Source organism: Stegastes partitus, unplaced genomic scaffold (genome assembly GCF_000690725.1).
Source record: "Stegastes partitus isolate 25-593 unplaced genomic scaffold, Stegastes_partitus-1.0.2 Scaffold979, whole genome shotgun sequence".
Classification (NCBI taxonomy): domain Eukaryota; kingdom Metazoa; phylum Chordata; class Actinopteri; family Pomacentridae; genus Stegastes; species Stegastes partitus.
In genome coordinates this window covers 251115-271396 of record NW_007578710.1, presented here as the reverse complement: position 1 = coordinate 271396, position 20282 = coordinate 251115, and the positions used below count along the sequence as shown (strand labels likewise).

Here is a 20282-nt window from a genome sequence, read left to right as displayed (position 1 = left end):
TGTTTACTTGTGTTCATCTCAGACAGGTGGGCTGCAACTCACAGTCACAGTTTTACAGTGAAATCCTCTGTTACACAAGCTGAGCTCTGAGCTTCACCACAGCTGTCCAGATCTTCTTCTAATGTGCCTAAAAGACAGATCCGTTCACTAACGTCTACTGACACAGGTATGGGTGACGCAAAAGAAATGAAGCGTAGTGAACTATCATTTCTGAAGCATAGACTAGTCATGTACAAAGGTGTACATAGTCTTCATTATACTTTATACTATCTAGCTGCAGTGTAACGTCTGATATTCTCCGGTGAGGGATCAATAAAGTTTATCTTATCTTATCTTACAACAACATTTGGGGTGGGAAATGTACCACAAGATTACCGAAGCAACTAGAGTCTGGCACATCTGCTTGTAGCCAAATGTCGACTACAAAACGATAGGCGATCATCAGATCATTTTATATGTGGCTTTAGCTGTCTTTGAAGCACAATACCAGGTAAATGTGTTAAAATAGTTCTATAAGCAACCTTTAGGAAGTAGCTACCATTCAATTAAATTCCAAGTATGTTTATGAACTGATGCAGGACGTCCGCTCTTGTAAAAACCATCCACAGCCCAATCAAGTGCTGCAAGAAGTTCTTAAAAATGCTGCTATGTTGGGAAAAAAAAGGCTAAAAACTCTGATCCTATGCTGCTTTCACTGCTTCATTTAGAGTCGGATCAGACAGCCTGAAGAAAAGAAGTACAAGTCTTGTGGCATCATTATCAGAAAGCTGTTCCTGCTGCACTCATAGTATAAACTGTGCATCGCACCATGAAACAGGCCTGTGCAGATGGACCGGGGGTGAGCAAGACAGAGTTGTGATTGTATACGTTGCATGGTGCTGCAGGGCATTTTCCTCAGCGAGAAACAGAAGACGAAGACGTCACTGCTGATAGAAAACAGTGTTACATATGTTTGGGATCAGCTCTGAAGAATGGAGGGACCTTCCACGGAGGAGGGCGGGGTGCCACCAACATCAGCGGATGTGGCCCCTGAAGAAACCCCAAACAGAAAAAAAAGAGAAAACAACCTCCCTTATCCCACGTCGGTGCCAGCAGTCGACTGGCGACAGCGGTTCACCACGGCATCCAAATAAATGCGGAAATTTTCCGAATAGTGGACGCGTTGTTTCTGCGAAGCTAATAGGATGCAGAGATGACCGTGGAGCTGCACGGTAACATCCCCCCACCTCCAAGCCTCCAACCCCGAGCTGTCTTCACGCGATGCTTCAGCTCAGCTAATTGAGACCCAAGAGGGCTCTATTCTTTCTCTGCAGTTCTCACTACGCCTCCCTCCATTCCTCTCTTTATTTTACCTTCCTTTCTCTTCATGCCTCTTCAGCCTCTCATCTCTATTCACTCCTTCCTGCTGGCTTCCCCTGCTCTTTATTCCTCTCTGTCACGGCTGCCATTTTTCTACCTTTCTGCCTATTCATTCCTGCTCCTTCTCCGGCCGGCTGTTTACTCCAAATGAGTTGAATTTGGTGCATTCACAAGGGATGATAAACTGTGACACAGTGCTAAAAAAACCCCTGCTATAAATGACCAAAAACAAAAGCTCTGCGTTTGGCTTTGAATGTGTTCAGGATCAATGTGTTTTTATGCAGCAACACCTGCAGTTAGTCCTCAGCGTCATGCCGTGTGTCTAATACTTTCCCACCATGTCTCCCAGCTTTCCTTTTCCTGCTGTTGCACCCACTTTCATAAAATACAGCGCTACTTTCATGCAGAATTAATAAGATCATGAGTTTGAACCTCAGATGCCCCGAGGCACATTTAACTTGTTGTCTCTTATTAATGGGACACTATGATTTAATTGTTGCCAGATAAAACTGAAGGGAAAATATATTTATGCTGCATAAATTATTTAGCTGCTTTTTCACCTTTTTCTTTTTAGACCTTTAAAAAATGCTCTAAATCAGGCAGTCTAAGAGAGACAAAGCCTCTTTTGTTACGACGAGGGCTATAAACTTTGAAAAGGCGTTTCAAGTGGACATGTCACATAACCACAATGCCATAAATATCCTTTTGTTTTTGCCTAAATACACTTTTTTTCCCACTGTTTGGTCTCTTTCCCTGCGCTCTTAACGTAGGATATCTTTATCTCTCTTTTCTCCCTCAACTTGTCTCCATTTGTCTTCTTCTTGCAGTTCAATTCAAACCGGATTTACGGGCAAATCAGATGGAAAAACAGTGTAGAAAACAAACAAAAAAAAAATACTGCAGATGCGTTTAATAGCAAATCTATCAGCCTCTTCTCTCAGCGGCCTCATTTGTGAACTGGGGCGAAGAAAAAGCCATTTAGTCTAATGGCAGTCGGCTTCACTGTTCTTTGTGACTGTGGTCAGTACTGTTGGTGACACTGAATGATGGCACCGCCGGCTGAATTAACGCACTCATCTGGCCTCTATTTCTACAACTGCCTGTGAAACGCTTTGACTTTGAGAGTTTTTTTTTGCAGAGAGGAGTTGGAAAATAGCAGATTGCGGCGGTCGTCCTCACCTGGTATGAAGTCCATGATGGGGTTGCCGACCGTGGTGCCTCCTGCTACAGACAGATGGGACAGTAAAGGTGGAGTCAAAGGCCAGAGAGGTTCGTCCCACCCACACAGATGCCAACACAAACACACCTCCCTTCATGAAAAATCAATACCGAGCTTTTGTGTTCAACAATTCAGTTAGCTGCATTTTTCCCCCCCAGTTAAAGTTCCCCAAGCTCGGAAAACAGGGATAATAGCTGGGTCTGACAGTAAAAGGGAAGATGAAGGAGAATTTGAAACAGGGATCTGGCAATTAAATTTCATTTTTAAAGACGGGCAAATAAATAAAAGAAGTCGAGCACAAAAAAAGACACCATTCAGTGGGTGACAGGGAAGATAAGGGAGAATTTTTCATGATCTCGCTCCAACTAGCTTCCTTTGTGTCAAAATGCAGAATATATACAGTTTTGGTAAACATAAAAGAGAAAACATTTACAGGAGACGGGCTCTATGGCTGTTTCCTTTTTCTGTTTTGAATTCTAAAACTTTTGGAGTGTGCTTTACATGGATGGTGGGAAGTGTTTCTCTGGTTTACCTGTCACTAAGTCAAACTCGTCAGGCGCTTCAGTCTCCGCAACACAATCCTCTCGTCCCTCCTCGCAGTCGGTGGTCAAAGTGGTGCCGGGGACCGTGATGGGTGCCGTGGTGGTCGCACCGAATGTGGTCATGGGAAGCGTAGAGGCGAGTGGTGTGGTGGGAGGTGCTGTAGTGGTAATATCTGAAAATAAAAGATGGAAACGACATATAAGTGATAACAAAGGATAAGGAAAGGGTGTCGACGTAAACATTGTCAAGAACTGTGTTGGATTAAAACTTCAACACTATGAAAGCTGAAGTATTTCTTACTGTCACTGGGCAAAAAATACATGAAAACCCTTCAGAATATTGTGATTCAAGTGATTTGAGAGGAAACTGGCTCGATTTTTTGGCTTTGGAAAATGTATTTGGTCAATCATAGGTCCATCCAAAGAGAGAGCATCACTCGTATTGGTTGTTCTGCAGATGCACCTCTGGCAGCAAACAGCCAGATTCAAATATGGAAAATCATGCAGCAAACATTACTTCAAAGTAGTATATGTGTCCTGATCAAGTTTTTTTTTTTTTGTCCCCTCCCCATTTTCCAGGATAATACACACTTGAAATATTGTAGATTAGCTGTAGTTCTTTGTTGTTCCACCAGCAGGAGCCTCTTAATGTTTAATACTGCAGCGACCAGAGGAGGTGCTCAGTTCTGTGTCAGCAAGCAGAAAGCTTGGAAGTGTAGCGAGTAAAGGAGCACTGTGATAGAGACTTTTATGAGGTTTACTGACGTCGGGTCGGCGAACACAAGTTAACCTAAGTTGGGACAACCTGGGATGATAATCCAACACTCCACCGGAACATCTAATCGTTATATCTACAGTTTTAATTCATATTTGTGTGTGAAAACAGGTGTAAATAAAGAGTCCAGCATGGGTTTAAATACCAGCACTGGTCACTTAAAAAAAAAAAAAAAGAAAAAAAAGACCGTCACGATTCTGAAATAATTCCCAGTTTTCTGGTGATTACTTGGAACACAGAAAATTATTTTAAAAGCGTTACACTAAAATGTAATTTTCCAACAAATTAAACCAAAAACGTCCCTCCTACTGAACTGAATGCTCATATATGTGGGATCAGTCCCGTCATGATTTAAAGAGGTGGTAACAGCCCACTGAGGTGGATGACGGCACAGAGGAACAACATACATGGGAGCAATAACAACTGATAACAGCAGTTTAATGAGCTGACAGCTACGAACTGTACTCTGCTTTGTGATCGATTAAATTATATGCAGCCTGGGTGGTCCGGGGCACCTGAACCGCTGCTGGCTTTGTTCAGTTTTGGGCTCAGTTTAGAGTTCGAACTTATTCTATATATGTGACTGCGTCTCGGAGGTTAATAGCACCGATAGAGGATAGAACTTAGAGCCCCTTGTAGGAACCAAGGAACATTTGTTTATTGGGGCAGTGAGTGTAGTCCCGAAGGATGCAACAAAGACAGACAAAACTTTATCTGCTTCCTAAAACATCCTGAAATAAAAAAAAAAGGACCAGAATTCCTGCTACTGTGGAGGCTGACGTTCTTAGTGTGATACCTTTATGTCTTTGTCTTGTCAAACGTACCTTTGAGGAAAACGGTCTAAAACTTTTTTGCTGTTTCATCTGCTGTCAGTCTAATTAACTTAATTTCCACTGTTCTCAAAGTGTATTGGAAATGCAAACAGGGATGTGCAAAAATGACCTTATATTTTCTATGTTTTGTTTGAACTCCTTAAAGAGGAACTTTTTAAGGGAAGGAGCTGAGCACACTGAGTCTACTTTGGAGACAAGAGACAACTAGCAGCTATATATATGAGCCAAAAAAGCAAACAAAGGTGGTGCTTTTTAATGCATTGTAAGTCTAATGATCTAAACTTAACAGCCTCTGAGATGTTCTGAAACAGGAATGTTTCAGGGACTTTAGGTCTGAAAAGTCCAACATAGGACTCAGTTGTGAAAACTTGCTTCATTTTGGTTCAAAGACAAGTTTGAATGACACCAATGTTCATGAAACCGGAAGAATAACAACAGACACGACAATAACTGGATCATTTATCTCCACAGCAGACACACAAATGAAGCTTCATTTAGCCGTATTTAAGAGGTATCTATTCATCAAAATAACACCTCCAGCTTAATATTACCTTTGGCTTTTTTATGTAAGAGAAACTGTGAGTCACTGATAAAAAGACATACAGGCTGGATAGCAAACACTCTCACTGACAACCGAGTCTTGGTTTCTCCAAAGGTTTAGATTTGACACGTCCCTCCCATCAAGCGCCGAAGTAATAATGACAGAAACTCTTGTAGCTTGTTAAATTCTACTATACAGCTGATGTCTGGCGATGTGTTTTTATGGAAATGAAACAAAGTGAGCTTGAATTAGCATATGCAGGCGATATGCAAAAAAAAAAAAAAACGAAAAAAACCCACAGATGGTCTGCATATAATTAAACTTTATAAGGAGACGTGTTTGCAACATTCTGAGTGGGACGGAGGTTTGCTCTCGCAGCGGCGTGGATGTAAGTGGAGAGTCGATGATTTAACTCAAAGCTCGGAGCGGCATTAGCGGCGACAAAACAGCTGATTAAGCTGCTGAAGCTGATCTGTGGGCCTGTTGTTGGGCTTGTTAGTTCCTCTCCGTTTGAGTTTGTGCGAGCCTCATTCAGCATCTTTCTGTGAAAACAGAAGGCTTAGGCAACCATAGCTCTTAGATCCAATAACAGAAACCCCCTTTTGAGTAGATTCAATAAATCCAAATCAACCGCTAGTTTGGTGAGCTTACGTCTTGCATTTAAAGGCGTTTGACAACAACTTTAACACCTTTTGTCCATTTGCCAGCATGAATTTGATTTGTTTAGATGTTAAGGGCACTTGAGGTCAAAGCTTTATGATTAATGAAGCGATCAGCTGCTTCAGTGAGCATCGGGGCACCTTCAAGAGGGCTGTGATTTGGATAATTGAGCATAATTGCTAATGTCTACATACTGTGCATCTGTATGGGCTTTTCAAGTGTACACATATGGCTTTCCTGTGTCTGTACGTGCTCTGAGCAGCTCGATCAAAGTCCCAGTCTGTGTCACGTCTCCTGCAACAGTGTGTGCCGTCTTTGTTCTCTGCTTTTGAAGTGAAGCTGTGCTCATCTGGGACAGACGTGCAGCTTCGGATATCAAGCCTCCCCCTTTTTTCCAACCCTCCTATTCCTTTCCCCCAGTTGCTCCTCGCTCTTTGTGCTCATCTTTTTGAGTTTAGGTTGTTTGTTCAGTGATATATGTATGCCGGCTATGACAGCTCAACACACCGAGAACTAAAAAAACACATGGAAATTAAGAAAACATCCTCAGCAGTTTGACAAAAACAGAAGCAGCATGAAGAAAACTAATACCACCCCCTTGCAGTTGTCTGAATCTGCAAACCAGTCGAGCTGAAGTTTATGTCCATGTCAGTCCAGACTCATAAAAGTTGCAGTAAAGACTTTGAAGTGTCTAAGTTCATTCAGCAGAGTCACATTCCTTGTATGTGTTTGCATTCTTGTCCAACATAAGCAGCAGACTGAGCTTCAGAAATGTATGTGGCTGCAAAAATCCTGCTAAGACGCTTCGCACATGTCTTCAATCCACCAACACAGAAGATCACAACAGTCTCAAAGAAAGCATCCAAAAGTCAGCATCCGACCAAATATGAAATATGATCGCAATCGCCACCTTTGATCCTGAGGAATGTTGTTGAATAACGGCCAAAAAAAGGTGTTTTTGCAGAATACTATGATGCAAGAGTGAAGAGCTTCATCACTTTATCCTCTTAGACATTCATATGACTTGGTCTCATATGACCCTTCGCCTCTGAAGTCTCCAGTTCATCCTCCAGTTCATCCTCCAGTTCATCCTCCAGTTCATCCTCCAGTTCATCCTCCAGTTCATCCTCCAGTTCATCCTCCAGTCCAAGTGAACGTGCTAAGTTTGCATTCAAGCTCTCGCATTCACAAGAACTGGAAGACTGGACAACACGAGAACATTACAGGACTGTCTTTGGCGAGGAGGCATAAAAATGCAGAACATGACGCACTGCAGATGCAAATGAAGTCAAACAAACAACAAACTTGCACGTTAGCTCATTTTCAAACATCACTGACGGATGATCGACTCCAGTAACTTCATGAGTCACAAACTGTTGCAGCAATCAGGACGTCACGGCGGTTTTCATCACATTTCCATCGTAGACCGGGATAATTAGAACTCATTTATGTCGGTCTTTGTTGTGTTTTCTGTATTTGCAGCATTTTCTTCTTAACGCCGATCCTACGTCTGATTCTGAATTCATGTTGCTTGTGCATGAGCGTTTACTTTCTATGTTTCCATTTTGGCTAAAGAAGAACTTTTACTTTACAAATTTATAGTTAGCACAATAACGTGCTACTAATACGTCCATGCCAATGTTTGTGAAGTAAACTAGCTGCCTGTCACTTTATCTGTGCTGATTCTTACACTTTTTATCTACAGATAAACAGAAAAAAACAAGCAGCTGCTGAGAGATTTTGGGTGTTTCGGGAGTTTTTAGGGGTTAATTTAACAGATAAACACAGTTTGGAGATCCAAAACAGCCTCTGATTTCATGTTTCTTACAATTATTTCTCTCATCTTTTCCAAATTCTTGTCTGTCCTGGCCTTTTTTCATCTCCTTCTACTTTCTCTCACTTGTAATCTTGCCTCTTGCTTTGACTGATTCTTATCATCGTCCCCACAGAGCAACCAGATACTCCACCAGAGAGCCGCCTTCCTCCCTTCATCTGTTCCTCCCTCAGCTCCTGGGAGAGGTCGAGGCCTCCACACACACACACGCACACACCTACACACACACACACACACACACACACACCGGCTGTGTACCGGCTGATTGGTCGGACGACTTCTGCTTCATGCACATTAATGCAAATACATCTGAAAATGCTGTTTGCGTGCTGAACATACACATTAACATTACAAACATGTTTTAACCTCTTCTGCCCGACACTTGAGCCCTGAGACCCCACCGTCCACACACGCCCTGGAGTATCTAACATCTGTCCCACAAACTCAAAAGCAGGTAAACAGGCACATATGTTTCTAACTGGCGGGTGAATGTGACAGAATGGCTTCTTTCAAGGGCAAAACAATTTGTTTCGGTGCTGGGAAACAGAATGACGGTGCATCCTGACGCGGCGAGTATCGACTTGTGGTGGCAGCCAGCGTGAAAAACAAAAGGCGCTGTTGTGTAGATGTGTATTAACAGCATCAGCAACATACTGTAAATGTGTGGTGCAATCAAAAAGTCCTGACACCGTTCATGGTGCATCTACAGAGTGCGTCATGGTCACACACGCAGCATGTGGCAGCTGTCACAAGACTGTGTGGCGCTGCGCTGTGCAACAGTTGAAGCTGTGTTGTACATGAGCTACTCCACGTCAAATCATCACCGTTTTAGAGCAACTTGTGCTTCACCACCTCCGATTTGCCTGAAAACTTTACAGCATAAAATATTTACATTTAATGAAATTTTAGTTTGATGCATCAAATGCTTTTTGAACTAAAACGTCCATCGACCCACTTGCAGGACATCTGATCACATGGAAATATGAGGCTATGTTTGAAATATCAATTTTCACTGTTACATCTCGTCACGTTGTTGAAATAGAATCTGCAGTATTGGACAAGCAGACTAAACAAACTCCAATAAACAAATCATGCAACTCTGTGGTTCTGCATTTTCAATTTCTTTTGTTAATATGAGGTCAAAGTTGTGTCTAATTTATCATATTTCAACTCATCCGTACTCAGAGACTGTTTAATCTACTTGTTCAAGTTTGTGTTTATTGCGGACTCTGAATCAATGACAAGATGAAAACAAACAGTAAAAATTTCAGGCTTTTATCTTTAATAGTTTGTGAGATATTATTATTCAAACATAGCCTCAAGTTTCAACGTGTGAACGCAGGTCAACAAAAAAGTTTATCTCACAAGAACTTAATATATTAAGCTAAAATTTCACAGTTGCTATTTAAAATATCTGTAGTTTATGACATAAAACTTTAAAGAAAATCAGAGATCGTCAAGTAGAAGACTCCTGATGAGTTGAGATGGAGTAACCCACGTGTGACCAGTGGAAGCTGCATGTTTGTTTTCTCTCCGTGGAGCCGACGCTGAAGCAGAGAGCAAACGTCCCATTCTGTGTCAGGCAGAAGCCACGATGACCAACCTTCATCATTCCTGGTGATTAGAGGTGGTTCTGCAGCTATCGCTCAGAGAAGAGCTGCACAGTGGAAGAGTTGCAGTCTGTCTCCAGAACTGAACAAAGTGCATCAGATCGGGAGCACCAGGAACATGTTTGTTGTTTTCTTCAGCTTTCATGTGACTGTGCATCAGAAGTTGTCCCCCAGAGTTGGACTTTCAAGGCCGAGTTCTACTTCAATGTTCTGAGGTGTCCCAGGTAGAACATTTGGCAAAAACGACACGAGCTGTGGCCCGGTGGCCGGTGCTCCTGCTGTGCTGTGTGCTCGGTCACAGCATGGTGCAAACACAACAACACAATACTCGCCTCCCACCTGCCCCGCTCACTACATTTGGCTCCCTGTGGCTTCTTTCTTTTTCCCAAAATTTAACTGAGGTTGAAGGAGCATTGTTTTGATGCAGTCTGGAAGATTCAGAGCTCACTGCAGATTATATATGACATGTCTACATAACAGGACGTCCAGCTGGGAGTGCTGCATTGTTACACAAGCAGACTGCTTAGAATTCGATGGTTCCCAAATTTAAATCAGGTTTTTTGAATTTTTTGATCGTGTAGTCGGATAGATAAAACACACAAGAAATAACCTGAAGATGCGTCACAGACAACAGTCAAGGAAAGATGGGGATCAGTTGGGTTTGGCTGGGCAGGAGGTATCACCATTTAAACTTTTATTATCAACCTTGTTTTCATGTTTGTCTTAAGCATGTGTTGATAAAGTGACAACTGACATATTTACCACATTTTTTCCAAGTAGTGCTGCTTTCTATATTTACTATCAACTCTGAAAACACGCTGAATGATTCTAGTGAAGAGAAATGGTGCCGGCAGAGGGTCACAAAGTCCTATAATTCCTTCATGGGCCACTTTACAGTTTGGCTGATGGAACATTAGATGATGAGGATTCACTGGTTTTCATCACCATCTGTGTGATGCCACCGAGCGGTTCTGTGGTTACGCAGTCTTGAAAAAAAGACACCACTGCAAAACTATAAACCTTCACTAAAACGTACAGTAATTAGTGCTCTGGTTTTAGACGCAACGTTTGGCTTTAAGATGTCGAAGGAAAGACTGGGATGCGTAGATGTTATATTTATTGTCCACTCTTGTGCTTTTTTGAATTGTGTTCCATTATTTTTACATAAAAGGTGGAAAACGCAGTCACAGGCTGGTTCTGCTTGAGTTACTTGGAGTTCCTGATGTAAAGCATCAGTTTCTGTCATTCAGCTTCATGTCTGTATGTCGTTCACTATGTTTTGTGAAAGCTGAGCAGTATTTTCAACCAAGAACAACTCTGCCAAAGCCAGAAACCACAGGAGTCTCCCCGCTTTAAAGTCGGCTACGGTGTAATATGAGGATATTAAAAGATAATATGCTGTTAAGTTTTCCGGTGTAATCGGATCCACATGTTCTGCTTCTTGCTGTTTATGATAATGCCGTAAATGTAAGGATCTACTCTATTTCCATATTGAAGGCTTGCTGGTCACTTTATGATCAAAACACCATGTATGATGGAAGATTAATAAATCTCAGGGTGTTAAATGAGACTCACCGTCCAGCTCACAGCCCAGCAGTTCCAGACGGAGGCCCAAGCCTTCATTGGTGGCTCTTTCTGGGTAGATCCGGACGAAGCGGGTCAGTAGTGGACCCATGGATTTCAGTTCTGGGGTGTCATGATTCAGATTCCCGATGAACATCTGACGGAAAAGCAAAAACAAACATGTCAGAACCTAAATTTACTTTACCTTCAGTCTAACAGTTTAACTATCAGATTTCAACACTTGTGTGTAAATAACTAAAGGTGCAAAACACACTTTCTGATCCAACCTGGTGCAGCTTTTTACCTCAGGTGCATTTTAAGCAGCTCAGTATACCCACAAATAGAGTATTTTCAAAATGCCAGCAACTGTCATGAACATACAAAGTTCAAAGACCTTCTAAAGTGAGTTAGAATGATGCATGAAATGAAATAATGATGAAACTCAGAGAGAGTTAAAAAAAAAAGCATCTGTCATCTATATTTGATTCAACAGAAGGAATTCTGCGGAAAAATTCAAGTTGACTTTACAGATCAGATCGCATCAACAGGTAAATAATAAATCACACGGCAGCTGGCAAATCTAACGACTCTTTCCAGCTATTTTTAAAACTGTGCAGCCGTCGTCGCTCGGCAAAGCCCCTTCCACAGCGCCCGACAGGCACCAAACAAACAAGTGTGTACTGTTTCTGATCAGGCGTCAGTCTGTTTGATAAGAAGCTGAAACAAAATGAAAGAAGGAAAGCCAGGAAATCAGAACCAGAGGCCATCCTTTCATATGTCCAACATGGAAGCAGCACAGATGAAAACGGTTACAGTCACACTGGGAGCCAAGCGGCGGGAAACCAAACACAAAACGCTGTCCTGCCTGTCTGAACTGCTGAGGTTTACTTATGCTCCATTTATTAAAGGCTGCAGTGTGGCACTATGGATGGAGCTATGACGTGAGCACGTGTTGGAAAAAGCTGAAAGATTTTTAGTTTCAATTTTAAGACTGTGTGTGTGATTTAAAAAGAAGACATCTACAGTCCCATTCAGCAGATTAGTCAAAGTCCTGCATGTCTTCACAGCTCAAAATCCTGACTAGATTGTTCATGTCACATTACACAGCACCTGGGTTGAATTCTAACCAGCTCGTAAAGCTGAGAGGCTAACTAGAGGAATGGCAGAAGTAAACACATTTACATCTTAACAGCTTTTATTTCATGTCTCCCAGTTTACGACAACAACAAATAACAATAAAAATGGATTTTCACCATATGGGACCTTTAAAATTGCTCTATGGGTGAATGCTAACACTTTAGCATGCTCGATATTGACTGAACGGGATTAAATGTAAAACTGTAGAAGCTCTTAAGATCCAAAACTAGCAAAAAATTGGCAAAAAATGTACGATAGAAATCAATGTGTTGTATTTAAGAAGGACCAGTTACAGAAAAAAATGCACAGACGAGGAAGTCAGTGCAGCTGAAAACGAAGCCGTTCTATGACTCAGTGCTGGAAGCCTACAGGACGAACAACTCAAGCGTTTAGCTGTTGCATTATTTATGCTGCAGTGTACCGTTTTCAGGATAATTGTCTTTTGGGCTCATTTGAAAATCTCAGCTTTATGATTTATGGGGTTTTATTCACTTGTAGGAGCTTTTTTGAACATATGAAATAAATTCAACAAATGCAGATTAGCTTAGCAAGCTAAGTCTTTTTGATTAAACTGATTATTTTTCCTGTTGATCAATGAATATTAGTGCTGAAAAATAGAAAACAGTGTGTACTAATGTTTACTTTGAGGTTCAGTACTTTGCTAGTGATCTTTGTCAATACCATAGAACAAGCAAAGCACTTGTTTTCTGTTGTTCTATTTGGTTTATTTTATGATTCCATGATTTTCAAAGCTTTTGTACTTATTTCTAACAGTTTTCTTTTGGGAAAAATTTTTGTAGTTAGGTGTTAAATATACTGAAAACACAGACACTATTCAACTGATACACTTGCAGTTCATTATATGATAATGTGTGATAATGTATGTTATCATCATGATGACATAGCGATGCATGGCAGGTCGGCTGAACATGCACACATGATACATTTACTGACAGCGAGGCACAAGACTCAGAATACATCAAGACTAATCCTTCCCATAATTAATGAATATTACTTTGAATGTTACTTTTATTTCAAGGAAATTCCCTTTTTTAATTTTAACTTGCACCACTTTTTTCTTGGAAATTTCTACTAATGTATTTTATATATATTTGGCTCTTCAGTTACTGTGCATCAGCTTTGAGATTTATCAAATTACAGGACCATTACAAGTTACGACTCCTTCTAAGTGCGATACCCTAATTCTTACTCAACATAATCTATAATGCAAGTATACTATGGCCAGTATTTATCTTCCAGGGTTGGTGTTTTTGCTTATGTAGGACAACCACCACTGCGTCTGCTCTCATCTTTATGCATGAGCATGTAATGTATGTACAGTGTCCCGGTGTATCTGAACACATGCAGCAGCTCGGGCCTCACCGAGCCTTCCTGCCTTGTCTTTTGAAGAGGTTTTATAAAAAGACACAGGAAACAGAGCAGAGAGGAGGCACGGAGGAGCATCTAGATGGCCGTCTGCAGTAAATCAGCAGGAGTCTGACGGCCAAAACCGTCCTCCGCCTCGCCATCTGGAAGGCATAGAGGAGGATGTCGCACCAACGGGGCCAGCCGAGGAGGGGAAGTGGGGTCTTAAGAGCAATGACATGAATTTCCTCTCACGGATCGGCATTGAAGTTAACGCTTAAAGACACAGACTGTTGAGTTGTGATGCTTCCAGAGCTGAATTTATAAAAAACTGATGCTCGTTGTGTTTCCTTCTTTAGGATTTTGTATATATATATAAAAGTGGTAAAAATGGTCTCAGTGCTTCCAGCTTTAGTTTTTTTTTTTGTTGTACGAAAGGGATTAAATCAAAATGTTATTGTACATATAATAATAACGGTCCAGCAAAAACCCTGTTTATATTTAAAGTCTATCAACTAATTTAACCCTCGAGACTCATCTCTGTGCATCAAAGTTAAATACTTAGAAGTTTTTCCATTAAAATAATCCTTTCATGACTTAGAATAGTTTTATAGTTTTAATAGTTTTCACCAGCTCACCTACAGCCCTGCTAAACTACTGTATGCTACAAAATGACCACCTGCAATCCTGGAGTAATTCAACCATATATGTTTGATCTATAAAGAAATTCTGAAGAAGAATAATGATACAGAAAGTCCCACATCACAAGTCGAGGGGCTGAGTTTCTAACGTTTGTTGTGTGTGAAACTGCAAAGGTCTGAATCTGTGTTTCAGACGCTGTAATAAGAAGGATGCAGCTTTTCTTGCTCGTATACATAAAGGGCAAGTGGCGCAATGGATAACGCATCTGATTATGGATCAGAAGATTCTTGGTTTGACTCCTTGCTAGCTGGAAACAACTTCAGCTCATCAAGTCTGCATCATTTCCACTATTCTGTCTACATTCCTTGTGTATCCCTGAAATGAGCTGCATAATAAGTTGCTGTCCTTTCAACATGAACCTCCCCGCTACAGTCTGTCGTGTTAGTCTCTACCTTTGATAGTTTCATAGGTAGAGAAGAGGACTGTAGCGGTTACAGAGAAATCCTTTGGCTACTGGTTCAAATTTGTCTTGAAAGAGAAGTTCATGGGTCAGTGGAGGCTAAATGGTTGAAGCTCCTGGATAGTTGATCAAAAGGTTGGAGGTCCAAGCCTGAATGCCACCAAGCTGCTACTGCTGGGTCCTGAAGCAAGTTCCTATCTCCTCCAGGGGTTCCTTATCATGTCTGACTGTGTTCTGACCTAAACTTCTCACCAAAAAATGTGCTGTAATGTATTTGTGACATATAAAGTCTTCCTCAAACCACCATATGAGCATGTTAACAGGGTAAAAAAAAAAAAAAGATTTTACTACTGATGGTCTTTTAGGAAAACATTAACCTGAAAAACGTCTACGTATTCATGTTTCTACAGCTGGACTACATCACAGATCCAGGACTACATTCAAAGCCTAAAATTCAGCTACAGACTTGTGCTATTACACTTTTTTTTTTTAGCACTTTTGTGGTACCATTATATCAAAATATTGTTAGGGTGGCGATCAATAAGAGAATCATTAAGGTATGAACTCTAACACTTGCACCAGCATCGTCTAAGCAGCTCCTCTGCTGGAGGTAATGACACCATGAGGGGCTCCTGATATACAGTGAAGGGACAAACTTGGGGAAATGAGCCAATACAAGTTAAATAACAAAAGAGCACTAACTCTGCCAGACTTCTCCGTGCCACTAAATCCTGCTGACTAGTTTAAACTCACTACTTCACCTGTTTATTTCCACAAACTTCTCTGCTGTGTGCAAACATGGAAACCACAGCTCCTCTAATCTTTTTCATCTCTCGTCTGCCTTCTTCTACTCTGCATTTATTTGCCATATTGTAATATTATTTGCTCCCTCAACAGCCCAATATCCCAAGTTTTTGCTGAGTACTTCAGACAAAGCGCCCAACAAGCGGCACACCACCACGCAGAGCTCTTATGAATAGCAGCCTGTAATTTAGGTGCTTGGCATTTCATTCCAGAAGCGACGTTGCGGCCAGCAGAGCGTCTGTCTGATGGCTTTTTTTTTTTTTTTTTAGAATTACAGATTACTGTAGGAGGAGGTTTATTTCATGTCAACAACCTTTAATCTGGCTTTCTTCTAATTTGCGGCCCTGCCTCACAATGCTGCCACTGACCGAGGCGGAGAGCAGGAGTAGAAACAGGAGGGGAGTGGGATGAAAAAGTACCAGCAGTTCACTGATGGTAGTCTTTTTACAGAAACCTTTCTCATCCTATAAATCTTTTATATGCATTCTTTGTGTTCTTGTAAATAAATCTGCCTCTTGAGAAGCTACATTACAGATAAAAAGGGACAAACAGCTTGTTGCTGTGTGGTTGGGTGTCATATCACAGCCTATAAATATGCACAACAATGACAAACCCTTACAGCAGTTAAACACAGGCTGGATTTACATCATGTATACACATGTTCTCTGTCTGAAACACTGTGTAAGTGAACCAACCTTGGGTCGGGTGGTGTTCTCCTCCTTCACAATGGTCCACTCCTCTCCGTCCAGGCTGTGTCCCACCTTAAACCTCTTCATGAAGACGTTCCTGTCGCGATGTTTCCCTCCCTGGATCACCACACCGCTCACCATCTTGTCCTGGCCCAGATCCACCTGCCAACAGGTTCACGTTAAAGGTACAGTATTATCAGAGGGTTGTACTGCATTTGATTTAGCCGAACCCCAGGCAGGAGAGGTCAAAGATAAAGGAGTAGTTCCTAGTCTTGACCCCTGCAAGGTCACCAAACAAATCAAAAGGGATCTCAGCGTGTTTTTAAAAAAAGAAAAACAATACTCTGCTGGTCAAATTTAAATTCTATTTCTCTAATCCTGCCAAATGCGACCTAGTTTGATCTCTTCTTGTATCTGCTCTCTTAGAATCAGGAGAGCCTCGAGACACTCTTGGATATTCAAGGAACCAGCTTGTTTGGAGGCTCCTGGAACAGTATTACATGTAATTGTGTGCAGTATTTCAACATATTTAATATCATCAGCGAAGGTTATTTTATGATAGAATAATCACACGGCTGACAGAACTACAACGCTTTACTTTAGTCTAAAACCATTTTAAAAACCTGAACATACAGAATCGGTACATTTTCAGTGTTGTTATCTCTTACACTTAAAAAAAAAACTATCAGAGAAACTATTGTAGGCTACAGTTTTTCAGCAGTAGATTATGGGGCTCTTTTAAGCAATGCTGAATATAGTTATGCAAGTTTCTAAGATTTTTTGTATTTGGGCAACTTAGGATCTTGTCTGACAAAATGACTCTCAACACGAATGCCAAGTCCTCTATTTACCTAAATGTAAAAAGGAGTTCATTTTAAATTCTATTTAGTAACATCTACAATACTGTCTAACATTTTTTTTCTCTTGTTTGGAAGTTAAAAACAACAGAATCATAATAACGGAGCCTCAAACACTTTTCTAAGGAGTTTCTCAAGTGACCACTTTGAACCCCAAAAATGCTCCTCAAGGATCTTGAGGAATGTAGTTATTCAAGAATTCAAGTCAATCTGAGTGGTAATGACAAGAAATAAAATGGTACAACAAAGAAATCATTAAAATGCCCGTAGCTCACAGAGATGATGATCTTGTGATGAGATGTTAGAAGCACTTTTTGCTTCATTTCAAAAGGTTACCTGCCAAAAACGCTGAGAAGAACTGCTGATGACACCATTATTTCAGTTAAATAAATAGCTTCTTTAAGAAGAATTGTAATAAGATAAGAGAATTAAATTGAACCCCACATACTGTAAACAAAAGCTAGACACATAACCTGGGATGTCAGTTCAAGGTCTTGCTCCAGGACTTTTCACTAGCGTAGATGTTTGCTGACATTGGTTTTGACCCCCCAAATCTGGAGCCATCTGTTAAACCGCTAAACTCACCGGTCCTCATCATTAAACTATGACAGTTGCGTAGTGAAACCCACCTGTAGCCACTCGTTTCTGAAGGGCTGCTTGGTCTGCTGCCCGGTCCAGCCCGACCTCCCCGTCAACAGTCGGGCGTTCTCGGCCACCCAGCCGCGGTCGGCGTAAGACGAGGCGCTGATCTGAGCATCTGAGATCTGGCCTGACACCATCCCCAACATCCCTGAACACCGGTAGTCTGTATGGTGAGAGGAGGCCGAGGAGAGAGAGAGAGAGAGTGGGTATTAAACTTTTGAAAGGCGTACAGTATGATAAGAAATGCCACTGCCGTCATTATCTTCCCACTGCTCTAGTCAGCGGTTTTAGCTGATGCCCTGTGGGTGCTGCTGCAGTGTTTAAACCAAAGAGTAAAAATACCAAAGACTCATCTATAATCTCTCTGAGTTTGTTTGAGTTTGAACAAGGAGTGATGAAGCTTTTTTGTGTGTACCAGACTGTGCAACGGTTTTAGGCCTCAAGAGCAAATTGAGGATACAGCACCAGTTCTCCTCAGTATACTCGTGCACAGTTTTTCATGGTGCTTGGCAGCTGAGTTGTTCCAAGCATCTTTTGTGGATTAAATCTGTCTCGGTAGTCCTTTTATGTAACCCCAGACTGACTCCATGATGTTGAGATCGGGACTCGGTGGGAGCGAAGCCATCTGTTGCAGGATTCCTTGTGACTGAAGACAGATATTTATGACTCTGACTGTACTTTTGGGGTTGATGTCATGCAACGAACCAGTAAGATGGGTTTTGCATGATGACCAGCAATCAAAATATCTAAAAACAGAACTTTTGTGTTGGATATGCAGCTTCTATGAGGCCACACGACTGAAAACTAAGCTTGTGTTTTCCTGGTAATTCTGCTGTTCTGACTGCTGTTATCAATATAACCTCGAGCACTGATGTGACTGCTGTTATTACTACCAGCAGTGTTTCCTATTGCTCTACCGGCCACGTCAAAATGATAATAATAATAATAGTATTACAACTAGTGCTTCTGCTGCTACTGTAGGGCTGGATGTACTCCAAAACCTACACGAGCACAGAAATGGATTGTCAGCATGTACAGAATGAACATGTGTGTGTTTCCTGTGTGTTGTCGAGGAAGGATAATATGATTTATGCTTTTGTACCATAAACTATCTCAACTACTGTCATGACTGTACGACTGCGTCTATGGTTGTAAAACCAGGTTCAGGCCAACAATAGCACTAATTAAAAAAATGCAGCATTTGTTGTCAGTTCTCAGCGCTAAAAGAATCAAAAAACACACAAAGGGTTGCATATATGGGGGTTTGCTGCTTTAGGTATTATCTTAGACTATATATAAAAGATGGATGATGTCACCGACTGATTTGCGGATGACAGTTTTGGAGCCTCAAGTTTGCCATCTCGCCGTCGCCATCTTGAAGACACGATGCACGTCTATCCGGTAACCACCAAGGCAGCCACACACTGAAACATCGCCTGCTTTATCGTCTACTTTCCTCTAATCAGGACCATATTTTACAAAATTAACACCATGATGTATTAAAGAAGGCTTGAAACTAGCAGTTGAGACCATAAATTCTTAGGAAAATGTTTACTGAGCTAATAAATCAAGTGAGAAGTACGGTCATTTTCTTATAGATTTCTATATAATCGGACTTCCATAAATCTCCCCCCGACCATAGCTGTTAGAAAGAATGCACGTATAAGGCTCTTCAGAGGCTAAAAGATGATAAAAGATGACCTCAGAAGTCCAGTTTAAGCAACAGATCCTCGAGTCTGAAGGTTCACTGGACACCAGAGCACTGAACAGAATCTGTCGCAATTATTTTACTTTTCGTCTTGATTTTACCACTCATGGTACAAAAGCGATCTACCAGACTGGCATCTAGATGTTGCTGTGAGTTGAGGTGAAACTTAAAGTCTCTGCATTGGTGCTCCAGACCGGCTCTTTTAAAATGAACAAAAAGGCTGCGTTTTAAGAGCTAAAGATGTTCTGAACAAACCCTGTTTCCAAAATATCGAGGGCTCAGACTCTATATGCTTTCCTCAGACTACACTCAAGTTAAGTCAAGCTGTTCTTATTTATATAACCAAAATGACAAATTTACCTCCAGGGGCTTTTCAGTCTGCGCATCATGCAAAACAGTTTTTAGACCCTGGATTCAGCTGAAGCAGGAAAGAAATGTTTGCTTCTATGAATCTGGAATTTGCATTTTTTGGATGTGCATCTCACATCATCAGAGGTCAAGAGGCAGCCAGCAGCAGCACAGACCTTGGAGTGTGTTGAAGATTCAAAGTCTTGCCTTGTGGGCATTTCGACTCTGACAGACTCATTGACAGCAAAAAAACATGTGACCTTGAGAGTACAATGCAATCTGTTGGACAATCAGGCCAGTCTGCTTTCTCTCATGCTGCTATTTAAAGTGTTGAAGTAGTAGAAAAATATTCTGCAATAATGACTAGATAATTGGGAGACTTGAGCGTTTTTGGAAGACAAAAACTTAATGAAACTCTGTGATACATGGATACAGTGGTCCGGCCACTGTGAGCCAAGTTAAATTCATCATCCACAACAAGCTAAATCTAATATCCGGGCTCAAACAGTCACGGTCTCAGGGCGATATTTGCATTTGACAAATGCTTCCACAGTCATATCAGGCGTTCAACAGCAGCTCCTGGGGATGTAAATTCTTCCACAATGTGAAAATACAGCTACTCAGTGTTCTTTATGGAAACCTCCTACAGGGCTGCCTGTGTGTGTTCGGCTGTTTATGAGAAGCAAATGTCCTC

At 41.4% G+C, this 20282-nt stretch overlaps 1 protein-coding gene across 1 annotated transcript in view; it reads right to left on the bottom strand.

Moving 5' to 3' along the window:
- Positions 1-20282, bottom strand: part of LOC103366788 (neuropilin-1a-like) — a 109460-nt gene that overhangs the window by 9690 nt on the left and 79488 nt on the right. Inside the window, exons 9-13 of the mRNA XM_008294610.1 lie at positions 17520-17695; positions 16040-16195; positions 10949-11093; positions 3111-3293; positions 2539-2583 (exon numbers count right to left, since the gene is read on the bottom strand). Coding sequence (XP_008292832.1) covers positions 2539-2583; positions 3111-3293; positions 10949-11093; positions 16040-16195; positions 17520-17695 — 705 coding nt within the window. The remainder of the gene's footprint in view (positions 1-2538; positions 2584-3110; positions 3294-10948; positions 11094-16039; positions 16196-17519; positions 17696-20282) is intronic.